This window comes from Manis javanica, chromosome 11 (genome assembly GCF_040802235.1).
Source record: "Manis javanica isolate MJ-LG chromosome 11, MJ_LKY, whole genome shotgun sequence".
In the NCBI taxonomy this organism is placed as follows: Eukaryota; Metazoa; Chordata; class Mammalia; order Pholidota; family Manidae; genus Manis; species Manis javanica.
The window spans coordinates 73,396,585-73,416,668 of record NC_133166.1 but is presented as its reverse complement, the minus strand read 5'-3'; the positions used below and the strand labels follow the sequence as shown (position 1 = coordinate 73,416,668).

Below are 20,084 nucleotides of genomic sequence, written 5' to 3'. Positions count from 1 at the left end.
AAAGATGTGAAGTCCACAAAGACAAGTGTATTTCTGCAAGATTGTGTTAGAAGGTGCCTCACATCAAATAATTTTAACAACAAAAAATAGTTTTTACAGGCCCCAATTTTTATACCCCAAAGGTACTATTTTCAAGGTTGGGGGCTGTTTTTCTTTTATTTGAAATTATCTGTTGACTTCCTATTGTGAAAAACATGGGAATTTAGCTTGCTCTCTTAACCTCTCATCACACACGTAGACATACTCTTTTCCTTCCTACAGTAAGTTTTACCTTTTCCTCACATATATTTCAGTACCAAAGTTTGTGGCAATGTGGCTGCTCAGGATTGGGGCACTGGTTCTCAAAGTGTGGTGTAAGGATCCAAGAGCAGTTTCCAAGACCCTTTCAGGGAGTCTCTAAGATCTAAAATGTTTTAATTATAGTACTGTGATATTCACATTCTTTACTCTCATTCTTTCACAAGTGCAGAGTGGAGCTTTCTAGTAGCTCTTTGGCATATGATGATGTTATCATACTGGTAGCTAATGAAGTGTGTTGTTGTGTATTGTGTTTTCTAGAATTCTCTACGTTAATACCTCAGTAGATTGAACGTTGAAGCAGATACGAGGATTCTCTTTTGTTAAGCTACACATCAGAGATTTGCAAAAATGTAACTTCCTAAATATTTGTTTTAGAAAAGTTGTTTTTCCTTAAAAAGTTATTTATCTTAATATGTATTTGTTTTATTATTGTTATGTTTTCAGTAGACACTAAACAAACATCCTGATAAGTTGGAAATAGATCCTGCCGTATTTTAAAATATCATCTTAGTTATCAATATTTAAATTTTATTATGTTTTAATTAACTTTGAAATTAAAAAGTACCATTTTCCTTACCACCTTTCATTTGGCATGCTGTTAGTTAGGAATTATCTAGCGTTTAATATTAGAGTATTAAAGCCTTCATTAGCTTCAACCCAGTTGCCAGAATTTTTGTTCCTGTATTCTCAGAAGAAAGCACACATACCAAGAGTTTCATCAACATGTCATTTCAACCAGTATTTGTCAGGTACCTGTGCTTGGGTGCTGGGAGAGCTAGAAAGAAGCCTGAGAGCCCCTGCCTGACTGACTTGTCCTTGATGCAGATTTATCTCAGTGTCTTGTACTTCAACATCCACACCTACACGGTGAGAATGAATGTTCAGGTTGATGACTTCTGAGTCACTGCAAAATTCTCAGGGATTAAAAAACAAACTGATACTGTGTGCAAGGTTTCAGTAAGATAAAGGTGCTGGGATATCTCAGAAATGTAAATAAATGGAACAAAGTTTTCAAATTAGTACTAAGTTAATCAAAATTTATTCAATATAATTTTTACATAGTTCTTGATTGTTTACCAAGTGATTTGCATGTATTTTTCATTTAATCCTAATGATATCCCTATGAATTAGATATTAATTCGCATTTTACAGATGGCCAACTCAGCTTTCAAATGGTTAGCTGAGTTGCTCAAGGATGCATAACGGTTGGCCTCAAATTTTAGGTGTTTTGAGTTCTGATCCTGTGCTTTTACTATATAAAAACAATATATTCCTTAAGGATTTTAAGTAGTTGAGGTTCTGCTAACCATGGTAAGATATTTTGAAGAATATGACAGTCTCTAGTATAGAGTAACTATACAATTAATCCAAATCAATAATAGAAATAAATAGGAATTCTCATCTTGGTTATAGATCATATAAACTTTGTGAAAGGTTGGACTTGAATTTGAATGTACATTTTTGGCTAGAGTTTTCCTTGTTTCAAACCATTAAAAATCTTTGAACATGTTGTTTTATAATCTTCAGGACTAGTTTCTGACCATAATAGGGGAATACATTCAGAGCATTCAACAAATACCCAAAGTAAAGGAATAAATTACTTGCCTACACATAGTGTTAATTTCAGTGTAATATTTCAGGAATTACAAATTATGAGGGATTTACCCACATACGCTGATTGAAAGATTCAGACTGCAAACTGGGGAACAATATTATATAGAGAATTTTCAGCTATCAATTAAGAGTCTAAGTTAGTTGTCTGCTATTAATTTCATTAGTGCATTTTAAAATTCTTTCTTCCCCTCTTTCCCTATAGGTTTGTAAAAGAATGGATTTGGTCTGCCAGAGAATGTTGAATCAGGGATTTCTTAAAGTGGAGAGATACCATAATTTATGTCAGAAACAAGTTAAAGCACAACTCCCAAGGTAGATATGGCTAGCAGAGACAATTTATAAAGGGAAGTTTTGTTTGGTTGTTTCTTGGGGTTTGTTTTTTTTTTTAATCTTAGTAGGCGTTTACATGTTAAATGGTTTCCAGGTACCCAGATCACAATAAGTGATTTTTACTATGGTTTGTCCACTCTGATCATTTCTCTTCAACATTTTACTAGAGGTTCAAGCCAGAGTGGTTAGACAAGAAAATAAAAGACATCCAGATTGGAAAGGAAGAAGCAAAAAACTTTCTCTTCATAGATGACATATTCTCATATATAAGGAAGGAATACTATTGCTGATTATTAGAACTAGTAAACAAATTCAGCAGGGATACAGGATATAAGATTGATAAACAAATATCAGCTACATAATTGTATACACTAGCAATAAATGATCCAAAAATGAAAGTAAGCAGACAATTCTATTTACAGTAGCATCAGAAATAGTAAAATACTTAGTAGTAAATAGAACAAAAGAAATGGGAAACTTGTACACTGAAAACTTGAATGTTAAAAGAAATTGAAGAAGACTTAAGTGGAAAGACATTTCATGTTCATGGATTGAAAGACTTCATATTAAAATGGCAGTACTCTCCAAATTGATCTGTTCATCCAGGGCAACCTCTATCAAAGTCCTAGCTATCCCTTTTTGGCATTAAGCAACAGAACAATTGTATAATCCCTGTGGAAATACAGAATACTGAGAATAACAATCTGAAAAAGAACAACAGAGTTGGTGGAGGACTGCTGCTCCCCAATGCCATCTCTTACTGTAGATCTTCAGTAATCACCTGTGTGCTGGTGCAAGGACAGACTCATAGATCAGCGGAGTAGAACTGAGAGTCCAGGAAACAAACCCTTATACTTGCAGTCAGTTGATTTTCAACAAAGATGTCAGACAGTTCAATGAGAAAAGAAGAATGTGTTCAACAAATGATGCTGGGACAACTGGGTATCTATATGCAAAAGAATGAAGTTGGACTCCTTGCTCACACAGACTCAGATTGTGGACTTCAGTATAAATGTCAGTGTTATACTATAAAACCATTAGAGGAAAGCATAGTACTAACCTTCATGAACCTGGATTAGCCATTGGTTTCTTTCATATGACATCAAAGCACAAGTAACAAAAGGAAAAAGTAGGCAAACTGGACTTCATAAAAATTCAGAACTTCTGTGCCTCAAAGGACATCAAGAAAGTGAAAAGACAACCAACAGAAGAATATATTTGCAGCCCAACATCTATATCCAGATTGTATGAAAAATTCTTAAAACTCAACAATAAAAAGACAAGTAACCCAATTTAAAAGAGATGGACTAAGGCCAACAAGCACATACATGCAAGATGTTCAACATCATTAGTCATCAGGGCCTTGCAAGTGAAAACACTATGAGATACCACTTTAAACCCACTAGGATGCTAAAATAAAAGACAAAACATGTTGGGAAGGGGATGTGGACAAGTTGGAACTGGTGAGATTGTAAAATAGTGCTGCCACTTTAGAAAACCCTCAAAAAAACCAGAGTTTATTTTTAACTTAGGTATATACCTAAGAGAAATGAAAATTTATCCACAAAAAAATCTGTACTTGAATGTTCATAGCATTATTCTAATAGCCAAAAAATGAGGCACAACCCGAAGTCCATCAGCTGATAAATGGATAATCAAAATGTGGGATGTCTATATAATAGAACATTATTCGGTCATAAAAAGGAATGAAATAATGACATGCGCTACAAATGGATGAGCTTGAGAACAATGTGAGTGAAAAGACAAATGCCAACCACATAACATGATTTCAGTTATCCGAAATGTGCAGACTAGGCAAATCCATAGAAGCAAAGTAGATTAGTGTTTGTTAGGGCTGGGGAATGAGGTAACTGATAATGGTTATGGGCTTTCTTCTTGTAGTAATGAAAATGTTCTGAAATTAGATAGTAGTGATCAGTACACAACTCTAAATGTACCAGTAACCGCTAAATCGTATACTTTAAAAGTGAATTGTATTCATTGAGTTGTACACCTGATTTGTGCATCTTACTGTATGTGCCTCAATTTAAAAAAATTGATGCTTGATACATAAATAAGGAAGTGGTATTGGCATAAAATAAATGAAAGGGAACTTTGTTGTATGAAGTATTTCTCAGTAAAACTATTTAAAAAGTTAAAAAGAGCTGATTTTATGGGCAAAAGCATGTGGTCTCTTGTCTGTCCATCTGTAATTCTTTCATTTATCTAATTCATCTGACTCAGGCAGCTGCTAGGCTTGATAAAACAAAAACAAAAACTTTTTTTCTTTTTAAATACCTTATTGAGTACTAGTCCTTGTTGGCAAGGATTTCTGGACATAGTGATTCATTTTGTTACATCTAAATTATGACCCAATTGTAGGTTTCTAAACCAACATGTACATGTTGGACTGTTTATTAAGGCATTTTGATTGCTTAACATGTAGTCCACTGTGCTGCTTTAATGTTTCTTTTTTTTATTACAGGAGAGAGTCAGAAAGGAGAAACCATTCATTAGCTCGTCATGCAGACATTCTCGCTGCTGTTGAAACAAGGCTGTCACTTTTAAACATGACTTTTATGAAGTATGTGGATTCCAATCTCTGTTGCTTCATCCCAGGAAAGGTACAACAGAACTGTTTACCTAGAACAGCTGGATTGCACTGTGTAAACTTTAAATCATTATAAAATTCTAGGGTGATTTTTTTTTATGTCAGAATTGTTCCTATTTCTTGGGAATGAGATTCAATGAATGGATTTGTTTAGCTTTGTACAGTAACTGATACAAATATGTATCATTTACATGATCTTTAAAATTCCAATTATGAAATATATACATAGGAGGAGTTATACCATTCTTTAGAGAAGCTTATTAAAAGTTCTATTCAAGTACACATTTTTGGGCTTACGCTCTTTGTTAAGATGCCAGATAAAAAGAAATGAATGAGGTCAGTATTGTCCCTGACTTCAAGATCGTTACAGTTTAGGGAGGTGGAGTAGAAGGGGCAAGCTGGTTCTTGTTTTGTATAAGAACTGTTTGCTGAAGACAGGTTACATCCTTCCAGAAATAATTACTGTATAGCAATATACTCAGAGTGCTATTAACAGTGCTATTTCACACAGAAATAAGTGTGTTGTGGCATGTTTACTAAGTTAACAAAGATCCCAGCATTCAACATGCTAATATCCAGTAGCATTTTTGTTTCTTGAATTGAGTGTGAATTCAAAAGAAATATGCTTAAATCTTTTTATATGAAAGGGAGGTGGAGATGGACTTAAAGGTAATTTTGCTACTATTTGATACTAGCAAAAAGTTCGTTAACATGGTTAATACCTAGCAAAAATTTGAATGGTCTTATTATTTCCATAGATAATTAATATTGGCAATATTTTGTACGTTCTCCATTTTTTAAGTTTTTTATGGTGTCTTTTGGGGGCAATCCTGTTTCTTATTTTATTGATTTATTCTTATTTCTTATCTTATTTATCATTTTCCTCCTGTTAGCTACACATGCTTTTGTAGCACACTTACTATAAAATAGGAAAGATGACTGTCCAGTCAGCAACTTTAGATTCTGATTCTTAGGCCAGATTTATCCATATCTGGTTTATAGGCCTTAACTCTAGGCATTCCTGGCAAGTTCATCAAACTAGTATAGGTTGCCCCTGTGGCCTCACAAGTTTTATTGCCTATCTCATTGTTACAGATATGAATATGTGAGAAACATCTTAAGAGTTCTCATTAACCTCAGAGACAGTTCGGTGGATCAGTCGTTACTAACGAGTTGAGTGTTGCAGCAGAGTCCATATCACCTGCAAAGCCTAAGATACTCAGCATCTGGCCTTTGCAACAGTAGCCAATCTTTGTTTCAGATGATGGGAATCAGGTGATGGGAATGCCGGTCTCCGCTGCCTAAACAAATGAGGTCAGATCCAGTTGAGTCCTACTGTTTTTTGGAAACCACTTGATATTTTTCCTTTAATTTCTAGTGCCAAAATAAACAGCAAAATGTGGCAGTAGTGTTGCAAGGTACAGTGGGAACCTGTGGGCATTAACTCTGGATAGCTACTTACCTGAAGCCTTCACCTTGGCCACAACAAAAGAGCAGTTGAAAAGGAGTTTTGTACCTGACTTTACCTTGTAGGATAGAGACCTGCCTATTGCTTTTTCTTGTCATTGCACTCTTATGCTTAGGAAATGCTTTCTAATCCTTGGAGCGCTTGGATCTGTCTCATTTGCTTTTCCCCACAGCCATGTGAGGTAGCTGGAACAAGTGTGTTCTTGCTGTTCTCAAGTAGGCAGGCTGAGGCCCAGAGGCCCTAGGTGGTGATGACAGCTACATCCGAGTCTGCTTGATTTCTGTCTTGCATTTTCCCTTAGTAAAGGACCCATTTCTTCACAACAACTTACCCTAAGTTCTTTTTCTCCTATAAACCTGAGCTAAATGGAAAAATAACCCCCAAAAAACAAGTAATTTTTTTTATTATCACACTTAATTCAGCATGGATTATTTTCTTTAAAGTACCATCTTTATAGCTTATATTTTGCCTAAAGCAGCACTGTGTATACCCAGAATATTTTTTGTCTTTATGTAGTTGGTACTTTTTAGCCTACTTAAGACTGAAATGAAACTGCTAACCAAACACAGTTTACAGTATTTCAGTTGTTTTATGATTATTCCCTTTTTTGTACTTCTCATCCTTAAACTTCCTACATTCTCTTTAGAACATAAGACTGTGGCATTTAATTTCCACATGCTTAAGTAAGAATGTTATATGAAATGATTTTTCAGTCTTTCTTTCCAGTCTTGTTTTGCTGTGTAGCTTCTGTTGTAGGGTATTCTAGTTTTACCCAAGGTCATGCTCCGGGGTTATACTTAAAAGAAAAAAGTTCAGGAACTTTGTAAGTGAACTTGCTTTTGTGGTTTTGTATAGAATATATCCATTTTGTTAAAATTCAGGCCTACCATAATCATTCTGTTTCACAAATTATTTTTCACACGTAAGTTGAATGTGGGTAATACCAACATTCTAGTTTAAATTAGATTGTCTGGTATGCACCAGAATTTTGGATCTTTTAACATTTGGGAAAAACTATTTTTAAAATTATTCCCTGAAAGAGCAATCAAATTTACTCTTCAAATTAAACAGTAGGTTAAATTTGATAGATTGAATATATATTTACCTCTGATTCCTCCCAAAATTCTTTTCATACATAAATGAGCTAATTTTAAAAAGTTAAAAGAGACACATGAGAATGAGATCAGGAAGGATATGGCAACAACACAGCTTTGGAAGCTAGAAAGTAGGTGAGCAGGCAGTTACTGACTTAGCAGCACCAAGAAAGTTAGATCTTAAACGGGCAGTGGGGAAGCTGCGAGGCAGCCCAGCCTGCACAGCTGAGCCTCTGGAAAACTTTGGCGTTGACCTCCAAGAGCCTCTGATGAGGCTGAAATAGAAGAGTCATTTGTAAGTGTGTACTTAGAATGATTTAACCCCCCTCTCCAGCTCCAAACTAGATTATTGCTCTTCTCAGTGAGAACCTAGGTGTATTCACTGGAGGGGCTTAACATGGGGTCTCTTCAGGTTGTTGCAGTAGGAGAGGAGGAGGTGGGGATGGGGGAAATAGGTGAAGGGGGCATTAATTAATGAGAGTGATACTTGATGGGTGATGGTTACATGAGTATGTACACATGTCAGAATTCATCAGGCTGTACACTTGAATAATGAAAATTAAAATTCCCTGCTCTTTAGGGGAAAAATTGGGGTCTCTTAACAGAGACCATACTGATAGCAAGGGTATTAAAAGAAAATCTATCTAAAGAATTCAGACTATTTGGGAGTTTGCCACTATTGTTTATGGCAAGGGATCAGCAAACTTTTCTGTAAGGGCCAGATAGTAAATAGGTGTAGCTTTTCAGGCCACACATTCTCTGTCAGAACTGTTCAACTCCTGAGCAGCAGCTGTGGGCACCATGTGGTAACATTGGGTATGCTTGTGTTCCACTACAACCTTACTTAGGAAAATAGGCACGGCTCAACCAAGGCCATGGTGGCTGGCCCTGACCATGCTGTATTGATACTCCCATTTATCTTCTCTCAGATCTAAGAGAATTGTAGATTGTTGACTTACTCCTGTAATCATTTCTCAAGTCTTCTGTCACTCAGACATTTTACAGTAAGTTCATGGTCCGTGTCAGCAGTTCACACGTACTGAAGCACACACATGAGCAGAAGCCAGCTATCCATAGTAAGAGACATAATAACAAGACCCACAGGCAGCCCTGCCCCTGCTTATTACCAGTGGCCCTGGTAACCATTTGTGCTTACTGAAACTTAGCAATCCCCAAAAGTCAGAATGTTTACAGTGTAAATGATCGTGCAAGGTCATGAAACTGGGTTTCCCTGAACAAACTTAAAATCTACATACTGTCTATTTTTAATGTTTGGAGGAAAAGAACACTGGTTGGTGGTGGTGCATTTTTAAATTTTTTATAATTTACTTTAATATAATTTTACATTTACACAAAAATTGCAAGAATAGTACAAGGAACTCCTGTATATCTTTTATGTAGATCCAGCCATTACTTATCTTTTGTCTCATTGTTTTCATTCTCTCTACATACTGCTTTATTTCCTCAACTATTTGAAAGTAAGATGGAGATACTTTGACCTTTATTCTTAAACCTTTTATTGTATTCCCTAAGAACAAGGATAGTGTCTTACTTAACTACAGTACAGATATTAAAATCAGGAAATTTAACACTGATAAAATGCACTTATCTAGTTGCTAGGCCATATTCAGATTTTATCACTTACCTTAATAACTCTTCCTAATTGTTCTCTTTTACAGTCCAAAATCCATTTCAGGGTCACACGTGGATTCCCTGATCTTCAGTGCAGAGTGGTTCCCTGTGCTTTTGCTGTGGTTTTTCCCCATCCTTTCCCTTTGTTGTGTTTCTTGATCTTTATGTTTTTGGAGAGCATAGATCATTAAGGACTATCCTTTGAGTTTTTCTCATGTTCCCAGAATTTTTGTTTCTTTTAAAATTGATTTCAGTGTGAAGACAATTTAAAAATCAAGATTATTTGGGTGCCTTTCTTCCTTCAAGGAATAAACTTATTCTCATCCCGAAGTAAATATATAAGGCCATGAACCTTTCAAATGAGAAAAAAAATCTATTGTCATATTGAGTTTTTAGATCTTTTCTCTTCCCCAACCAGCCACTCTTCCCCATCTTGGCTGACTAGGGAGTTCTGATTAGCTTTTTATATGCTCCATTCTTAAATACAGGCAGAGTATAGAGAACCACTAGACTAATATGAAATACAGAATAAAACTCATGGGAAAATACCTTTCAGAAAACCATACAAGGATATAAAACTTTAAAAAGAAACTAATATTCTAAGAAATAAGAAAAGATGCCATATAAAGAAATATTCTGAATAATTTTAATGCATTTAAATTTTTTAAATATGGAAGAATTTCTTAAGTTAAATAAAAGGGGTAAGAAGGGAAGTTAAGGAAATCTCAAGTAGAACAAAAAGACAAAATGAGAACATATGAGGGTCAATATTCTAATAGGAGCTTTATTTGCTAAACAGTAAATTAAACAAAATGGAATTCTGTCTCACCTACAACACTCCAAAGACATGATATTCATAGTATAGCATTTATAACTGTGCCAATCTGAACATAAGTACTATAGAGTGAACTGCATGTGCTAGAAATGTGATGGTTGTTCACATTTGATTTGTACCATACCTTTGTAAAAATAAAAATATTTTTCACAACTTAATTATCTCAAGCCCAGGTAGGATTTGGCATGTGGTATATTGTTTAAAGGGCATAAAAACAGCTAGTCAGAGTTTTAAGTGATCAGCCTAAGTGCACCCTCCTGTTCTAACTTCCTGACCCATTGAAACTCTACCTGTTTCTCATTGCCAAGGCCTTCATCAGGCATACCCAGTTCTCTCAAGCAGATCCTGTCTCTACATTCTTTCTTGGCACACAGTACTTTGCTTGTCCAGTTTGAGCTATGCTTTGTTGTTTATGGGTCTGGCACTAAGTCATCTTGCTCTGGATAGGGTCTGTGTCTTTCATGCCTGAATCATTATAATAGTATTTTCTGGTCTAGCTCATACTGTGAATATTCTTCTGTCTACCAGTATTTGTATATGTAACATAATATAAATAGATTGACTAATAAAGCTATGAATATTAAACAGTTTCAGAAATTTTGTATTTTTTTAAATCCCTCTCAATAGAAATTGTGAGTGACCTTTATGTTCAAAATCTGACGTCTAAAAATCATATTTTTGTATTGAATTTAACCCTGTTGGTTGCTCCTAAACAATTTTATTTAGATATGTCAATATTAAGCAATGTGTAATTTCTGACCATCTCTTACCACTCATCTGACAAACACTTACTGAGTATGTGCTATGTGCCAGACATTGTTGGACAGTAGAGATGTGATGGAAAACTAGATACGAGCTCTTCTCTCACTGTGCTTAGTCTGGGGGAGACAGACAGCAGAAAGATGTGCCTACAACTTGTAATGTTTGTTCTGAAGGGAAAATAAAGGGCTAGACGAAGATGTTAATAGGCTGAAATTGGAAGAGGGTTCAGAAAAATACTACTCTTGAGAAAGGGAAATGTCAGTGAGATCTCACATATGAGTGAGGAATTGGGGGTTGGAGAAGGAGGGGGATATGCCAGGAGAACAATCTAGAAAAGAGATCATATTGTGCAAAAGCCCTGGGGCAGAAAAGGACCAGAGGGCTTGATTAGTTGAGAGCTGATAGTCACTTTGTATCTGTAGATGCAGCATACTAACTTAGAGGACAACATAACATGGAGGCTACAGTGCTTCTTGTAACGGGTAAAACTTTGATGAGAACTAAACTACTGCAGATCGATTAACATACTAGTACTGCACATAGAGTCTCAGTCAACATGAGGACCTTTTAAAAAGCACTGTATTTCTACTCTGGTTTATATTTTCAATTTTATTAACCATTTCTTAATTATGTACAAACATTACAAATTTTTTCAAACCTTGGAACTTCTGCTGGCCTCCATAAACATGTACTCTTTGGACAGAGGTATGGATTGCATACTTCCAGCTCTTGAACTCCTTAAACAAGCCAAGCTGATGCTGGCCTTGAAGCCATTGCCATTATCATCCTGTTTGACACACTTTTCTCCCCAGGTCTTCTTCACATGACCAGGTCTTGCTCACTTGGTCTTCCCCTAAATATATAAAGGTGGCCCTGCCTGACCACCTTATTATTTGTTTACTTTAGCTTCATGAGAATGAGAATCTTGTCAGCCTTGTTCACTGTTTTCACTCCAGTTCTTTGAAAGTGATATGTACATAGTAGAACTCAATTAATGCTCAAATAATGTTTATCATACAAGTTAGGACATGCTCAGATAATTGATTTGTAAGCCCAAGAGGAAATACCTTTTTTTTTAAATATATGTAATAGTTCCTAATATAAAGTTCACTAAATTATTGGGTGAAAAAATGGTATTCTAAAATGGGTTCCAAATCTAGTGTTAATGCGAAAAATAATTGTACCACTTAACCACTAGTGTCTCAGAAATCTGCCTTTGCCTGTCGTAACTCAGAATGTTCTCTTTTGGCAACATCAGTCCCTCTTAGGCTGTCGGCAACTGAGGCCCCACCATCATCTGCAGTTTCTCTCCTGAACCCCTAAAGGGTCTGTCTCCGGCTGTGTGCTGGATAGTTCCCCTGCATGTCACACATGTTTTCAAGCTAGCATGTCTCACCTCTTACTACATCTGCCTACATATACACCACCTTAGCGTGGGCCATTCAATCTTTCCAGGTCCTTGTGCGAGGTCTTCTCGGATTCAGGATGACACATCATAACAGTTACTTCACTGACATTTATTTGTTAAGCACACAGGCCTAGGCTACAAGGGTTGTCTCACTACACTGAGGCTGGGGAGCATGTGTCCTGGGACTGGCATGCAAACTGCGTGGGGCAGCACTCAGCAGCCTGAGTGAAGGAGAAATGAAGGTCAATCATAAGGTTGTTCTAGAGGTGGGACTGGCTAGATGAGTGCAGCAGGAGGGGTGCAGGGTGGTTTGAGATGTGCTGGTCTAGGGTTGATTGACCCACGATTCTTGTGAAGATAAAGACCCATTGGAAAAGATGTCTTCTAGACTGGAAGTCTCCAGGCATGTGGGTTATCAGCTTTAGGTTTCTGCTGCAGCCAAGAGAAGTATTAGTAAGAATAACCTCACAAGGATTAATGCCAAGTGCAGAAATGCCTAAGGAAGGTTTGCTGCCATTCCAGCAAGAGAGTTAGGAACCAGGGTGGTCAACCTTGCTGCTGCTTCATGTATGTTCTGCTTGTGTTTCCCCTTTGCACTGATCCTTAAAATAAAAAGGACAGCAAGTGGGGTGTGAGGCGTCCTCATTCCAGTCCATAGCAAGTGTCAGAGAAACAAAACGAGACAGAACATGTGGTGCAAAAGAAAGAAGGAAATCAGGCTGAGTCCCTGGGGCTTCAGGAAACAAATGGGCTGGAGTGAGGTGGGCTTGGAGGACTGGAGAGTGTGGGTTTGGGTTATTCTCCTCCCTTTGCCTGCTCTCATTAGGGTCTGATTTCTTAGTAGTCCTCAGCTTTTTTTAGCTATCTGCATATCCCAGTTGGCATCATTTACGTCTGTCTCCCCAGTCATACTGATTTTCTTCTGGACAGGAGCTATGTTTTATTCATCCTGATTCCCAGCATAGTACCTGGTGTAAAAGGATGTTCACTGAATTTAAATATGAAACATACAAAGTACAACCAGCCCAAAGCCATGTGTTACAAAGGTAATATTATTAAGGGCCAGTGTATACCTTAAAGCACCCTGTAGGTCTTTGCAGGAATTGCAAAACAAGTGGTCACTTCTCTCCCTACTTAACTGTTTACTTTAAAAAAATAAAATAAAAAATGCTAATGAGAACTCATTATTTTAGGTAATTGATGAGATTTATCGTGTGTTGAGATATGTCAATTCTACCAGAGCCCCTCAACGAGCTCATGAAGTACTTCAAGAGTTAAGGGATATTTCCTCCATGGCAATGGAGTACTTTGATGAAAAGATTGTTCCAGTTCTGAAGAGAAAGTTACCAGGATCAGATGTATCTGGAAGACTCATGGGCTCTCCTCCAGGTATCTCTTACTTATAATGTTTTCAGTTTATCTTAACATTCATATGTAGTGTTGTAACTTTCTTTCCCCCACTTGACCATGTATCTTGACCTTATCTGTATTTGTAAATATATATACATGAAATCACTTTTTACGACAGATTGAATTACAGACCCTAAGTTTTGTAACTGATCCACTGTTGTTAAGCACATCTGTCTCGTTTTTCAGTATTTACACTGTGAAGAACAATCTTATACCTAAATGTTTGTACATATCCACAACTATTGACTTAAATTTGTTAGAATTGCTTAGTGAAAAACTATGCATATGTTTTTTGATATTTCTAAGTAGTTAACATCCATTATCATAAAACAATTAAATATCCTTGATAAAGTAAAAAAACTATTTATAGAAATACCCAGTTAATTATTTCAGCCCCCAGTTATCTGGCTGATACTTAAAAGACAGGGTACATAAGACTTATTTTGTCACTACTTCTATATCTATTTTGCAGAAGTATATTGGGTCCTGGAGACTTGTGTCCTTACCTACTGAAAGACTAAACATGCAAAATACCTTCAACCCTTGCAAATACTTTAAAAATCAGGAAAAAATTTACAGTAAAACATTTTATTCAATTAGTTAACTCCCTGGAGCACTCAGCAGGGTAGCTGAGTGGCTCTGTAATTAAAAGATAAGACCCATGGCATTTCAACATTACTTCACATGTTATTAGTTGAGTACCTCTTGTGTGCACAACGCTGCACTGTGTCCTGTGGGGACTAAAGAAGTGTAAAGAAGTGGGGTCTGCTCTAAAGGATGTGCTGTTTCAAAAGGTAAGACATATCCAGACTCAAATTATTGTAGGCAAGAGAACTGTTTTAACAGAGTGTCCATCTAAATGTGAAATCAGTAGCAGAGACACCATCTTAAGAAGATAAAATTGTTGGCTAGTATGATTGAGACTTCACAAGACTGAAGGATTGAATTGAGACTTGATGTGTTAGTAGAAGCTGGATAAAGATCAGAGATCAAAGGAATATATTAGTGAAGGAAAATATTCTGGTTGTTTTAGATGTACAGGAGAAAATTGGCATCATGGGTTCAGGAATGAATGGATCCATCTGATCCTTTTAGAAAACCTTCAGGACAATTAAAATTTTTGTTTGTTGTTTTTTTTTAAGGAATTTTTTTAATGTTTTTTAAAAAAATAGGTTATTAAAACTTGGTGAAGGGGGAGTCTAGTAAACATAATGTTCCTCATGTAATTGTAGATTAATGATACCAAAATTTTTAAAAAAGTGAAAAAATGTTATTAAAATAGTGACTTTTATGCCCATGTTTCATTCTGTTATTCCTAAAAACAGAATAGTTGTAAAGCCTTCTATATTGTGTCAGGAATTCTTCAAGATCATCATGTATGATGTGGCCCACTTTTTAATGGCAAACCTATTGTTTGGCTAAGGTTGAAACCTTTGCATATAACTAAGTACAGACAGAACTTAAGATTGTGATAGGACTGTACTTCTAACTTGAACTTGAATGTGTATGTTTGCTTATATTATATAAGATAGAAAATAATCTAACTTCACTATATGTATTTTCATACTAGGTCCTAAAAGTGTTTTATAACATTTTAATCCCATTTTATGCCATTAAATGTCCTTCTCCATTTCCTGGCAATCCACATATTGCCACATGAACATAAGAATCAATTAAAACTCATTTATAGTTAAAACAAGGTGTCTGATTACTCCATTAGACCAAGTGATTACAAAGGAGAAATTACAAAAAGTGATACCATAAGGATATTCCATTTCAAAGTAAGTTTAATTAAGGATCTGTTACTGGTAGCAGGATATTTTAAGTGACTGACCATTTTAAACTATTTTTCCACAGTTCCAGGACCTTCTGCAGCTCTAACAACAATGCAGCTCTTCTCCAAGCAGAACCCTTCAAGACAAGAGGTTACCAAACTCCAGCAGCAGGTTAAGACAAATGGTGCTGGTGTGACTGTTCTCAGGCGTGAAATTTCTGAGCTTCGCACCAAAGTGCAAGAACAGCAGAAGCAGCTTCAAGACCAGGACCAGAAACTGCTAGAGCAGACCCAGATCATAGGCGAGCAGAATGCACGCTTGGCAGAGCTGGAACGCAAACTACGAGAAGTAATGGAAAGTGCAGTAGGAAACTCCTCAGGGTCTGGGCAGAATGAAGAGTCTCCTCGGAAGCGGAAAAAGGCAGCAGAAGCCATAGACTCTCTTAGGAAATCTAAACGTCTCCGGGACAGAAAGTAAATTGGAACGTGGTTCAAGCTTCAGAGGAAGACATCTTAGTAGCTTCAGCAGTTACACGTATCAGGATACTGTGAGCAACCTGGTGTCCCTTAGGCTCCGAGACTTTCAGAACAGAACTTAAACTTGAACTCTCATGGTTGGGACATTCTTTCCCTGCTTTCCTGGTTGAACTGATGCACAGACCTTTTACTTTGCAATAGATTTATACTAACCAGACCTGTCCTATCATGTTTTGAGGAGTTAACTTTTTTTCTGTGCAGATAATGTTTAAAGTAAGTTTGTTTCTGCATATATGCACATTACGTAAGGAAATTAAAGCAGTCTTGACAGACTAGAAGTTAAGTTTAATACAGAAAATGTCCTGTTCACTTGAAAGAAAAGACCTACTTTTTAAATGGACAGTATCTTGTTTTTTAAAGAAAAAAGTTGGCTTTTTGTTATAAGTGACCTTTGTCTGGAATGTCTGAAGAGTAGTAAATGCTTTTTGGTATTGAAGTAATAGTAACTAAAACAGACTTTCATAGTATTGACTGTAGAAGGGCCTCTACAGTGTTGACTATATATTTTTATAAACTACTGGCAAGGGACTTAACCCAGTTGTTACATACATTTTCAGTTCTCTTCTGGAGCCATGTCCTACATTTGCATGGATAGATGCATGCATTGCCTAGTCTGTCACTTAAAGGCTCTTGCACTGGTATTGACCTTGAACCTCTGTATTTCTCCACTTTTAGAGCAGTGTCTTAGTTTAAGTGCTTAACATCTTCACCACAACAGCTTGCCTCGGGTGTGTGGAAGGGATTTGTTAGTCCATTTGTCCTCCAGTTTCACAGGAATGAGAGAATATTAAAGCCTGTTGATTTATCTGTTCTCTGTAGGGTTCAGGTACACTGGCTAAGTCAGAACCCCAAATTCCAAGGCTCTTTGAATCAGTATTGGACCTCTGATAACTAGTACTATTCCTTAGTACCATGTGCTCACTGATTGATCAAATGTGATTACCAGTGGCAACACAGTTTTGTCATTGAAAGAAATCTCATTGGAGAAATTTGTACAAAAAAAGCATTGTGATCATTGTGTTTCTGGGGGGGTGACCTGAGGGAAGCTTTTTAATATTAACTTCAAGCTTTCCTTATCCTGCAACCTTAAACAAAAGCTTTAGTTTTATTTGCACTCTTGTGCTTGTAACTGGAAAAGCATGTCTTGCACTGTTCAACCTTCTAAGTGGTCACTTCAACAACAAATTATACACAGTGGTTATTTTCCCATTGTATGTGTTTGAGACACTCAACTGATACTGTCTTTTATTTTAATGTACTAAATTATGTAGTTATTATTTGTTAAATTCTCTTAAACTGTTGCCTTGGGCTATAGTTACTCAAATTTAGGTGTAATTAGAAAACTGTCCCTTTCCAGGTGGCAGTTTGAAATCTAAGGTTTTGGTAAGTACCTTAGTTAAAAGCACAAGGTTACCACCTTTTTTATCCATTCAACATGACATGGTTATGCATCTCTAGGTTAACCTCACCAAATGGAACTTTTTCTTACCCATTTTTAATATTGTCCTTAGATTTTGAGCAATTCTATGTCTAACTTTGAAACTCCATTTACAATGTAGTATGTTTTCAATGAAAAAACCATAAAATAATATCCAAGTGTTTCATGGTTTGTTGGGAAGGTAATTTTAAAATAAACAATTTCCAAAAACATTTGTCAGCCAAGGTCATCCATAAAAGTCCCCGTCTGGAATTCATTTTCTCAGCAGGTCTCATTTTTATAACCATAGGAATTAGCCATGTTGTCATAATTCTGGAGGAGGCCTACTGAAATACTCATGGCCTTCAATAGTCTGCTTTCCTGGTAATAGGAAGACTTTTTTCAGTAACAGAAATACATTTTTCCTGGTTTACAAAGTATGATCCTTATGTATCAAAGGGATATATAACCTCAGATGATAGCAGTTGTTAATTACTTAAAGTTTCCTGGGTTTCTTTTTAAACTGCATCTAGATACCCTAAACATACCTGTAGTCTCCCATTAGTTAATATATTTGGCTGTCATAATAAGCATTCATACTATTAGAAAGTAGATTTCTTGTTTTAAAATCCAGATTTCTACAGTACACCTGTCATCTCCTGTCTGTAAGAGTAGGGGACTGTATCTGTTACTGCATGAATGTTGTGTAACAGGAGGAGAGTAAGCTCTATGGTTCAGTGTTTTTTAAGTCTTCAATCTCATTTAGAGTATCTGGCTAAAACATGTTAGGATATACTGCCTTGACCAGTTGATAGCTGTTAAACTTGCTTTTGCATAGCATAATGGTATTTAAGGTTCAACAAATCACAAGTTATTTTGATCAGCTACAGTTGATATATGCTAGAGGAAAACTGTAAATAAGGTAACTGAGAGAACCATCCTGCCCTGAATTATACATACTCAGTGATTTTAATGCTGTGTGTTAATACTGTTGTTCTAGAACAACCTGTCATAAAATATTCTTGTCCTCTTCCTTGGCTGTTTTTCAAGGAGACCTCTATGTAATGGGCCATTCCCACTGGTACAACACTACAGACAAACATAGAATGTGAAAAGGCCAGGTAAGAAATGGGAAGGACTGCCCCCCTACCCCTCAGGCCAATAGGACCCTCTGCTTATCTCCCACAGGGACCTGGCTTGGTTTCCACAGACTCTGAAATATGAATTATTTCAGAACATGAGGTTATGGAACCTGTTGTTTTCCAACCTCGTCTTGTACAGAGCCTGAAGTTAATGGGATGAACACAAATGTGTTTACAGTAATCATACTGTTTTAAAAACTATTGGGGTGCCATCAGGTCTAAAGCCACTGGTTTTGGAAACAACTTTTTTTTGTAGAAATGTGTTTTTTGGAGTACTGAACTTTACAGGGGCTTGCCTTAATCTGTATTTAGTAGTTTCAAGATATATGTGGTATTATTCTACTTGTTAAAATGTTAAAATATTCTATGTAGCCCCAAAGGTGGGTAAAACAGTATAAGTAATGCCTAGATAAATAAGCTAAAAGGTGTCACTACAGCGGATTTTTTAGAGAAAATGGACATATGAACATAGGCTATGTGTAATAAAAATAATGGCACCTTAAGATTGCACTATTTTATATGCCATTTCATAGCCTGCACTTTAATCTCCAAAGAAACAATGTATGATGTCCCAGTTGTTCCTTATTATTAATGAACTTTTTCCTAAGACAGGGCACTTAATTCTATTTTGCTATACTGAATTAGTTTCTTAGAGGTGGATTCATTTTTTGAGTTCTCTATTTCCTTAGCCATAATATTTGTAGGATCTAGGAACTCCCTGTCTTGTCTGTTTCCAATAGCATATAATTTTAATTTAATGTAATATAAAATCTCATACCTGGTGATCAGCACATTCTTATATCCTGCTCTAGGAATGAGTACCCATTTGTTAACACTTATCAAACCCTCTAAAAATAACATGCTGTAAATAAGATTTGAAGCCAGGAATAAAAGACATTCTGAAAGGAAATGTATAAGGCAGTCTCTTGAATGACTGTTTCTAATATAAAATCCAATTTGATATGCCATCCAATTCTTTAACTTGGGATCTATCAGAAGTTCTTTAGTCCACAAAGGTTAATAAATTAAAACTACTTAATAACAAACTTCTATAACCTTCCATCTGAGGTGATCTACTTTCAAAAAATACTAATTTACAAAAGGGAAAACCAATTGACTGCTGCCTGCCATAATTTTACTTTTAATAGCAATATTTATACTTGTGATAAACATGATAGGCTTAAGTAATGTTGGCCTTTTCCAGCTTCCTAAGCATCTCTGTTAACAAATTCTGAAATTCCAAAGTTAAATACAAATTTTTCTCTGGGTCTGAAGAGAGAACCATGAGATTTGGAAACATTGGTAATCTGTTAGGTCCACTGCCAAAGTATACTGATCCATACTCAAGCTATAGCAAAAGTTTAGAGGTGTTTATACTCCTTTATGTGGTACCATGTCTGTTTACTTATGCTCATGAGCATCAATAAACCAGCTTACCTTCTGGAATTTCAACTGTTATAATTAATTCAATAATTGGAAAGCGGGAAACAGCTCCTGGTCACAAAACGGGATGGGAATAAATGTATTGTTACCAGTGCCACTTGTTTTCTTTGTATTTCATGCACAAAAAATTTTGGAGTGCTGCTTCAAACACATGCTGCATTCATAGCTGCCACCTTGTGGAGCACTTTGCTGTTTTACACGTGATTTTAGCCATCACAGATGCCCCATTAAGCAGGTTTTACTCTAGGGAAGTTAGACCCTGGTAAGCAAGCAATACCTCGTGCTATACAAGTACCTGCGTGGCACC

General features: G+C 36.3%; 1 protein-coding gene across 2 annotated transcripts in view; it reads left to right on the top strand.

The window, feature by feature from the left end:
- FBXO28 (F-box protein 28) overlaps nt 1–19,870 on the top strand; it is a 28,543-nt gene extending 8,673 nt beyond the window's left edge. The window contains exons 2-5 of one of the 2 annotated variants that reach the window (XM_037022716.2): nt 2,117–2,226; nt 4,730–4,868; nt 13,248–13,443; nt 15,322–19,870. In XM_037022716.2, the coding sequence (XP_036878611.2) occupies nt 2,117–2,226; nt 4,730–4,868; nt 13,248–13,443; nt 15,322–15,716 (840 nt within the window). In that variant the 3' untranslated portion in view covers nt 15,717–19,870. Of the gene's footprint in view, nt 1–2,116; nt 2,227–4,729; nt 4,869–9,096; nt 10,472–13,247; nt 13,444–15,321 lie in introns of those variants that run through there. The other variant, XM_073216678.1, reaches the window with a different exon arrangement.
- Nucleotides 19,871–20,084: the final 214 nt, after the last annotated feature.